This window comes from Malaclemys terrapin, chromosome 7 (assembly GCF_027887155.1).
Source record: "Malaclemys terrapin pileata isolate rMalTer1 chromosome 7, rMalTer1.hap1, whole genome shotgun sequence".
NCBI classification, from domain to species: domain Eukaryota; kingdom Metazoa; phylum Chordata; order Testudines; family Emydidae; genus Malaclemys; species Malaclemys terrapin.
The window spans coordinates 31,559,571-31,569,685 of record NC_071511.1 but is presented as its reverse complement, the minus strand read 5'-3'; the positions used below and the strand labels follow the sequence as shown (position 1 = coordinate 31,569,685).

General features: G+C 49.1%; 1 protein-coding gene across 1 annotated transcript in view; it reads right to left on the bottom strand.

Annotated features, from left to right (window-relative positions):
• Nucleotides 1-297: 297 nt before the first annotated feature.
• The window catches only part of LOC128840809 (solute carrier family 22 member 6-A-like), a 29,800-nt gene continuing 19,982 nt past the window's right edge, over nucleotides 298-10,115 (bottom strand). Inside the window, exons 9-11 of the mRNA XM_054035242.1 lie at nucleotides 9,772-9,880; nucleotides 2,211-2,414; nucleotides 298-382 (exon numbers count right to left, since the gene is read on the bottom strand). Of these exons, the coding sequence (XP_053891217.1) occupies nucleotides 298-382; nucleotides 2,211-2,414; nucleotides 9,772-9,880 (398 nt within the window). The remainder of the gene's footprint in view (nucleotides 383-2,210; nucleotides 2,415-9,771; nucleotides 9,881-10,115) is intronic.

The following is a 10,115-nucleotide window of genomic DNA, read 5'->3' as shown; positions in this document are numbered from 1 at the left end:
TGCATATTACTTCTGGCATGATTAAAACAGAAAAAGAGATGGGGGGGAGTGTTCAAAAGTGCCTAAGCCCCCACTTTCAAAAGTGATTGGGAGCCATATTTTCAAAGGTATTTAGGTGCCAAGAGATTCCGATAAGTGCCCAGTGGGATTTTCAGACGTGCTCGGGTAGATGAGGCACTTATCTCTTATGGGAGTGGCTAAGTCACTGGTGAAAATGGAACGTAGGCTCCTAAGGCACTTAGGCACTTTTGAAAATTGTACCCATAGACCCTACAACAGTTACTTGTTTTTCTTTCCTTAACTGGCTCCCTTGGCTGGGTCTGGCATGGTGGGTTTCAGAAGGATCTTCATTTGTTGTTCTTCATCTCTCACATGCCTGGGTCTCAATGAAAAAGAATATCAGTAAATATTAACATTTATACAAGCATAAAGAGATGTACTTGGCTTAAAACATGCTTGGAGCTAATGGGGCCAGATCCCACCTGGTGTAAATCAGCCGTAGCTACACTGGAGTCAATGGGATCAGATTATCTATCTATCTGTCCAAATGACTGGAGGTTAGCTAATGTGATGCCAATTTTTAAAAAGGGCTCCAGAGGTGACCCTGGCAACCACAGGCTGATAAGCCTCACTTCAGTTCTGGGCAAATTGGCTGAAACTATCGTAAAGAATAAAATTGTCAGACACATAGATGAACATAATTTGTTGGGAAATAGTCAACATGGTTTTTGTAAAGGGAAATCATGCCTCACCAATCTACTAGAATTCGTTGAGGGGTCAACAAGCATGCGGACAAAGGAGATCCAGCGGATATAGTGTATTTAGATTTTCAGAAAGCCTTTGACAAGATCCCTCACCACAGGCTCTAAAGCAAAATAAGCAGTCCTGGGATAAGAGAGAAGGTCCTCTCATGGATTGGTAACTGGTTAAAAGATAGGAAACAAAGGGTAGGAATAAATGGTCAGTTTTCAGAATGGAGAGAGGTAAATAGTGGGGTTCCCAGGGATCTGTTCTAGGATCAGTCCTATTTAACATATTCATAAACAATCTGGAAAAAGGGGTAAACAGTGAGGGGGCAAAATTTGCAGATGATACAAAACTACTCAAGATAGTTAAATCCCAGGCAGACTGTGAAGAGCTACAAAAGGATTGCACAAAACTGGGTAACTGGGCAAGAAAATGGCAAATGAAATTTAATGTAGATTAAATGCAAAGTAATGCACATTGTAAAACATAATCCTAACTGTACATATACAAAGATAGGGTCTAAATTAGTTGTTACCACTCAAGAAAGTGATCTTGGAGTCCTTGTGGATAGTGCTCTGAAATCATCCACTCAATGTGCAGTGGCATTCAAAAGAGCGAACAGAATGTTGGGAATCATCAAGAAAGGGATAGATAATAAGACAGAAAATATCATATTGCCTCTATATAAATGAATGGTATGCCCCACCTTGAATACTGCATCCAGATGTGGTCGCCCCATCTCAAAAAAGATATATTGGAATTGGAAAAAGTTCAAAAAAGGGCAACAAAAATGATTAGGGGTATAGAACGGCTTCCATATGAGGAGAGATTAATAAGACTGGGACTTTTCAGCTTGGAAAAGAGGCAACACTAAGGGGGGATATGATAGAGGTCTACAAAATCAGGAGTCGTATAGAGAAAATAAATAAGGAATTGTTCTTGTATTATGAGAAGGAGTAAATAACAAGGGGCCACCAAATGAAATTAATAGGTAGTAGGTTTAAAACAAACACAAGAAAGTATTTTTTCACACAATGCACTGTCAACCTCTGGAACTCCTTGCCTGAGTGTGTTGTGAAGGGCAATACTATAACAGGGTTTAAAAGGGAGCTAGATAGATTCATGGAAGATAGGTCTATCAATGGCTATTAGCCAGGATGGGCAAGAATGGTGTCCCTAGCCTGTGTTTGCCAGAAGCTGGGATTGGGTGACAGGGCATGGATCACTTGATAACCTGTCTGTTCATTCCCTTTGGGGCACCTGCCATTGGCCACTGTCAGAGGACAGGATACTGGGCTTGATGGACCTTTGGTCTGACCCGTATGGCCGTTCTTCTCTATCTAATCATGCATATCATTTCTTGTTTGTGCTCTCTCTCTCTCAGTGGACCCATGTCTATATCACAAAGCCCCCACAAGGTGCATCATGGCTACTGTTCTTGTGTCCCAGTAGATTCTACTAACCGTGTCTCCACCTCCTCTATGGTATCAGGCAATAGCACATTGAGTGTCTCGGGCAGGAAGGTCGCTGCAATGCCAGAGATGATTGGGGCAGCACCATAAATGATCAGTGGCAGGAAGGAAATGTATTCTTCCAACATCTTCACCAATGGGGCAATGATACTGCCCAGGCGCGCCATGGTGTTGCTCAAACCCAAGCCGGTCTGCCTGTGAATTTGAAATCATAACAAACAGAGCTATTCGCATAAGCCACAATGATGAGAAAAATCTGGGCTAAGGAGCTCACAGGCAATAAGCCAAGCAGTACCTCTCAGCCAGGCCCTGTGGACTAGTAGAGTGACTAGGGAATCAGGACATCTGGGTTCTTTTCCTCGCTCTGCCATTGACCCACTGCGTAACCTTGGGCAAGTCACTTCCTGTCTCCGTTCATCTCTTTCTCCTCGCACCCTCAGTCTGTCTTGTCTATTATGATTGTGAAGAGCAGAGACTGCTGTCACTATGTATCTGGGCAGCACCTGGCACAATGGGGCCCTAATCTCAAGTTGGGTCTGTGCAGTGCCTTCTACAATGGGGGGCCCTGATCTCACTCGGGATCTGTGGAGTGCCTGGTACAATGGGGACCTGATCTCAGTCAGGGTCTGTGCAGCAGTTGGCACCATAGTGTGGTCTCTAGGTGCTAATTTCATAAATGGGATCTTTCTTGGGGGCAGGTTACCACACAAGTGCAGGATTTCTTGCAGCTGGGACTGGGCTAGCTAGATCTTTGATCTGATGTGGCAATTCCTAGTTCCTAGACGGGCAATTTTGGGTGGCTAGACTGAGATGCCTAAGAGGGCCCTCACTTTTCAGATGGCACATCCTCAGCAATTGCAGAGAATCAGGCCCAGTTGCGGTGTCCTAAGGTGGGCATCCCCTGAAGTGCCCAAAATCACTAGTAGAGCTGGTCAGGAAATTGTTTTCCTGTCATAGACTCATAGACTTTCAGGTCAGAAGGGACCATTATGATCATCTAGTCTGACCCCCTGCATGATGCAGGCCACAAAAGCTGACCCAACCCCTTTCCCTTGACTCTGCTGTTGAAGTCCCCAAATTCTGTGATTTAAAGACTTCAAGTCGCAGAGAATCCTCCAACTAGCGACCCCCGCCCCATGCTGCGGAGGAAGGCGAAAAACCTCCAGGGCCTCTGCCAATCTACCCTGGAGGAAAATTCCTTCCCGACCCCAAATATGGCGATCAGTAGAACCCCGAGCATGTAGGCAAGATTCTCCAGCCAGACCCTCATTGGCCATTGATACTATTTACCAGCGATGGCACGCTGTTGATTTGACTAAAATCACATTATCCCATTAAACCATTCCCTCCATAAACTTATCTAGCTTAATCTTAAAGCCAGACAGGTCCTTCGCCCTCACTGTTTCCCTCGGAAGGCTGTTCCAATATTTCACCCCTCTGACGGTTAGAAACCTTCGTCTAATTTCAAGCCTAAACTTCCCCACAGCCAGTTTATATCCATTCGTTCTCGTGTCCACATTAGTACTGAGCTGAAATAATTCCTCTCCCTCCCTGGTATTTATCCCTCTGATATATTTAAAGAGAGCAATCATATCCCCCGTGTCCCATGATACATTTTGAGATTTCAAACATTTTCCCCATTCTGAATCAGGAGGAACTATTGACATTTCAAAAATTTTTGTGAATTCAACAGTATAAAAAAAATCTTGGTTTGGGTAACTCACATCATTTCATTTTGGCCTGGTCTACACTACGGGTTTAGGTCGACTTTAGCAGCGTTAAACCGAATTAAGCCTGGACACGTCCACACAACGAGGCCCTTTCTTTCGAATTAAAGGGCCCTTTAAACCGGTTTCTTTACACCACCTCCGACGAGGGGATTAGCGATAAAACCGGCCTTTGCGGGTCGGAATTGGGGTAGTGTGGACGGAATTCGATGTTATTGGCCTCCGGGAGCTATCCCACAGTGCTTCATTGTGACCGCTCTGGACAGCGCTCTCAACTCAGATGCACTGACCAGGTAGACAGGAAAAGACCCGCGAAGGTTTGAATTTCATTTCCTGTTTGCCCAGCGTGGAGAGCACAGGTGACCACGCAGAGCTCATCAGCACAGGTAACCGTCATGGAGTCCTCCCAGGATCGCAAAAGAGCTCCAGCATGGACCAAACGGGAGGTACGAGATCTGCTCGCCATATGGGGAGATGAAGCAGTGATAGCTGAACTCCGTAGCAGTAAAAGAAATGGAAAAGTATTAGAAAAGATCTCCAAGGCCATGAAGGACCGAGGCCATAACAGGGACACACAGCAGTGCCGCGTGAAAATTAAGGCGCTAAGGCAAGCCTACCACAAAGCCAGAGAAGCAAACGGAAGGTCCGGGGCAGCGCCGCAAACTTGCCGCTACTACGCGGAGCTGCATGCGATCCTAGGGGGTGCAGCCACCACTACCCCAATCGTGTGCTATGACTCTCTCACTGGAGAAACACACAGGGAAGACGGTTCGGGGAACGAGGAAGATGACGATGGAGGTACTGTAGGTAGCTCACAGCAGCAAGGAAGCGGAGAAACCGGTTTCCCCAACAGCCAGGATATGTTTGTGACCCTGGACCTGGAACCAGTAACCCCCCGAACTCACCCAAGACCCTCAGGGCACACAGGAGACCTCTGGTGAGTGTAACTTTGTAAATATTTGTAAACATTACAAAAAAAAAGCAAGCAAGTCTGTTAACGTGTATGGGGATGGAGCGGAAATCCTCCAGGGACATCTCCAGAAAGCTCTCCTGGTTGAAATGGGGTGATTTTATTAAGGGGGACATTCAGAGGCGCCCGTTCCTGCTCTTCTGACCAGAAATGTTCCCCGCTGTTAACCACGCGGTGGGGGGGAGGGGTGAAGTGATCATCCCAGAGAATCGTGTGTGTGTGTGGGGGGGGTGTGGTTTACTTGTGTTTGTGCCGCATGTTAACCGGGAAACCGCAGCCCCCTCCTTTTACATTGAAACCCCATTTTAAATGGACAACCCAATTCATCCTTGATATGGGAAATGCGCTGCTGTTTGCAACCTTTCCCGCATGTTAAGAAGGTTAAAAAAGCCAAAACACTGTGGCCTACGATGGCTGCCTGCAAGCCGAAATATGCGACCTTGTAATGAAAGAGTGTACCCATTGTTCCCTAAAATGTGTCTTTTTTAACCACCTCTCCCTTCTCCTCCACCAGCTGCAAATGTTTCTCCTTCGCAGAGGCTCGTGAACATTAGAAAGAGAAAACGTAAGACGAGGGACGAGATGTTCACGGAGCTGCAGATGTCCGCCCAGGCTGATAGAGCACAGCAGAATGCGTGGAGGCAGTCAATGACGGAGATGAGAAAAGCCCAATATGAACGAGAGGAGAGGTGGCGGGCTGAATCGCGGGAAGAACAGAGCAAGTGGCGGGCTGAAGACGATAGGTGGCGTCAGCTTGCAGACAGACGGCAAGAGGCAATGCTCCGTCTGCTGGAGCATCAAAGTGATATGCTCGAGCGTATGGTTGAGTTGCAGGAAAGGCAGCAGGAGCAGAGACCGCCGCTACAGCCCCTGTGTAACCAACAGCCCTCCTCCCCAAGTTCCATAGCCTCCTCACCCAGACACCCAAGAACACGGTGGGGGGGCCTCCGTCCACCCAGTCACTCCACCCCAGATGATCGCCAAAGCATCAGAAGGCTGGCCTTCAATAAGAGTTAAAGTTTTAAAATGCAGTCTGTCCTTTTCCATCCCTCCTCCCCCACCCATCCCAGGCTACCTTGGCAATTATCCCCCTACCTCTGTAAGGAACTAATAAAGAATGCATGAATGTGAAAAAACAATGACTTTATTGCCTCTGCAAGGGGGAGGGGAGGGTGAGGTGGGGTGGTTGGTTTACAGGGAAGTAGAGTGAACGGGGTCGGGGGGGGGGTTGGAGGGTTCATCAAGGAGAAACAAACAGAAGTTTCACACAGTAGCCTGGCCAGTCACAAAACTCGTTTTCAAAGCTTCTCTGATGCGCACCGCGCCCTGCTGTGCTCCTCTAACCGCCCTGGTGTCTGGCTGCGCGTAATCAGCGGCCAGGCGAGTTGCCTCAACCTCCCACCCCGCCATAAAGGTCTCCCCCTTACTCTCACAGATATTGTGGAGCGCACAGCAAGCAGCAATAACAATAGGGATATTCTTTTCGCTGAGGTCTGAGCGAGTCAGTAAGCTGTGCCAGCGCGCTTTTAAACGTCCAAATGCACATTCCACCACCATTCGGCACTTGCTCAGCCTGTAGTTGAACAGGTCCTGACTCCTGTCCAGGCTGCCTGTGTACGGCTTCATGAGCCATGGCATTAAGGGGTAGGCTGGGTCCCCAAGGATCACGATAGGCATTTCAACATCCCCAATGGTCACTTTCTGGTCCGGGAAGAAAGTCCCTTCCTCCAGCTTTCGAAACAGAGCAGAGTTCCTGAAGACGCGAGCATCATGTACCTTTCCCGGCCATCCCACGTTGATGTTGGTGAAACGTCCCTTGTGATCCACCAGGGCTTGCAGCAGCATTGAAAAGTACCCCTTGCGGTTTACGTAGTCGGTGGCTTGGTGCTCCGGTGACAAGATAGGGATATGGGTTCCGTCTATGGCCCCGCCACAGTTTGGGAATCCCATTTCAGCAAAACCATCCACTATTGACTGCACGTTGCCCACAGTCACTACCCTTGCTATCACCAGGTCTTTCATTGCCCTGGCAAATTGGATCACAGCAGCCCCCACCGTAGATTTGCCCACTCCAAATTGATTCCCGACTGACCGGTAGCTGTCTGGCGTTGCAAGCTTCCACAGGGCTATCGCCACTCGCTTCTCAACTGTGAGGGCTGCTCTCATCTTGGTATTCTGGCGCTTCAGGGCAGGGGAAAGCAAGTCACAAAGTTCCATGAAAGTGGCCTTACGCATGCGAAAGTTTCGCAGCCACTGGGAATCGTCCCATACCTGCAGCACGATGCGATCCCACCAGTCTGTGCTTGTTTCCCGGGCCCAGAATCGGCGTTCCACGGTATCAACCTGCCCCAGTGACACCATGATTTCCACATTGCTGGGGCCTGTGCCTTGTGAGAGGTCTATGTCCATGTCAATTTCCTCATCACTCTCGTCGCCGCGCTGCAATCGCCTCCTCGCCTGGTCCGGGTTTCGCCTTGGCATGTTCTGGCTCTGCATATACTCCAGGACAATGCGCGTGGTGTTCATAGTGCTCATAATTGCCGCGCTGATCTGAGCGGGCTCCATGATCCCAGTGCTAGCTATGGCGCCTGGTCAGAAAAAAGGCGCGAAAGTAGTATCTGATGGACCAGGAGAAGGAGGGCGGGAGGGAGGGCCGAGTGACGACATGGCGTACAGGTACAGGAACAGGGAGAAACACAAACAACTGTCACACAGAATGGTCCCCCCAAAGATTAAACTGGAAACCCTGGGCTTAGCAGGCCGTTGATTTCACGGAGGAAGGGGAAGCAAATGAATACAGAACAAATCTATTTTTTACATCTTAAGGTGGCAGCTGACGCTGCAGCATGAGTGACAGCCATACCAGTATGATGACGATGGGTACCAATCATAATATACCATCATCTGCCAAAAGGCAAGGGGCTGCTGCTGTGTAGCAATGCAGCCCCACGTCTGCCAGCCCCATGTCCGCCAGCACCCAGCATCGCCCTCGGCCTCTTCTGGGTGCTTAGCAGACAATATTGGGCAATTGGCAGAAAATAGTATATTATGACTGGTAACCGTCATCATCGAGACAGTAGCATGTCTGCCCAGGTGGCCATGATTGACAGCCACTCCAGTACGACGACGACGGGTACCAGTCATAATATACCATCGCCTGGAAGGGGCTGGTGCAATGCAGCCCTACGGCTGCCAGCCCCACGGCTATCACTCATGCTACACTGTCTACCGCCAAAAGGCAGTTAGCAGCTGCTGCTGTGTAGCAATGCAGTCCCACGTCTGCCGGCACCCAGAGGACATATGGTGACGGTGAGCTCAGCTGTGCTGAGCGGGCTCCATGTTGTCTGCACAGGTAACCCAGGTAACCCAGGTAAAAAGGCGCGAATCTATTGTCTGCCGTTGCTGTGACGGGGGAGGGAGGGGCCTGACGACATGTACCCAGAACCGCCCGCGACACTGTTTTGCATCATCCGGGCATTGGGATCTCAACCCAGAATTCAAAGAAAAGGCGCGAACCGCTTCTCGGCTCGAGCTGTGGCGCAAACGTAGTATCTGATGGCCTAGGGGAAGGAGGGAGGGGGGCCGAGTGACGACATGGCGTACAGGCACAGGGAATTAAAATAAAGAACGGTGGCTGTGCATCAGGGAGAGACACAAACAACTGTCACAGACTGGTCCCCCCCAAAGATTAAACTGAAAACCCTGGGTTTAGCAGGCCGTTGATTTGACGGAGGGAGGGGGAAGCAAATGAATACAGAGAAAATCTATTTTTTACATCTTAAGACGACGGTGCAGCGTGACTGATAGCCCTCGGCATCTTTCTGGGTGCTTGGCAGCAAATACGGGGCGGTGTATGACGATGGTCTTCAGGCCTATTGCACGAGCTGCTGCTCAGGGAAGACTCTGCTAATGTGCGATGACCCGACTTGTAATAGGCCGGCTAACAGTCATAATACACCATTTACTGCCAAAAGGCAAGCCCCACGGCTGCCAGCACCCAGATCGCCGATGAAGGCTACCAGTCTACTGCACCGTCTACCGCCAAAAGGCAGTTAGCAGCTGCTGCTGTGTAGCAATGCAGTGCCACGTCTGCCGGCACCAAGAGGACATATGGTGACGGTGAGCTCAGCTGTGCTGAGCGGGCTCCATGTTGTCTGCACAGGTAACCCAGGTAACCCAGGTAAAAAGGCGCGAATCTATTGTCTGCCGTTGCTGTGACGGGGGAGGGAGGGGCCTGACGACATGTACCCAGAACCGCCCGCGACACTGTTTTGCATCATCCGGGCATTGGGATCTCAACCCAGAATTCCAAGGGGCGGCGGAGACTGCGGGAACTGTGGGATAGCTACCCATAGTGCAATGCTCCGGAAGTCGACGCTAGCCTCGTACTGTGGACGCGGTCTGCCGACTAGAGCACCTAGAGCATTTTATTGTGTGGACATACACAATCGGCTGTATACAACCGATTTCAATAAAACCGGCTTCTATAAATTCGAACTAATTTCGTAGTGTAGACATACCCTTTGATTTCGACCATTATAAATTTGTACAAAAAAGGGTTGTTGTTTTTTAATACACATTCCAAAACACAAAGTTGTTTCCAAACAGAAAAAACTGAAATTTTCATTTTGGAAATGTAATTTCCAACCTCCCCCCCACCCCCGCATTTTTTCTAATCAACACTTTCCCGTGAAAAGCTTGGGCTTTGATGAAATAGTTTTTCTGTCAGAAAAATACATTTAGATGAAAAATTCCCGCCCAACTCTAATCACTAGTCACTTGGCTTTGGTCTTTTGCTGTTCCACGGGGCTGCATGTGAAATTTGAACTGCACCCTCTGAGTTTTTTCTACATACCTAATCACTGTGGGGCACAGCTCACTCGTGTAGAGGACGACACAGTTAAAGGAGGCTGCAAGACAGCCTTTTCCAACGACAGCCAGAACGGTGCGCAGGGTCTTCAGATCTTGAGAGAAGCACACAATGGAGGAGGGGTAAGCAAGTGGAAAAAGGCTGAAATGCTCAAGAAGGATCAGGAGTCAGTGGGATGTATCCCCAGCCCCTGGTGCTGATGGGGCCAGATCCCCAGCTGATATAAATCAGCATAGCTGCACTGGAATCAATGGAGCTAAATCCCCAGCTGCTCCATTAAAACCAAAAGGGGCAAGAAATCAATGGAGCTGGGCTAATTGACACCAGCT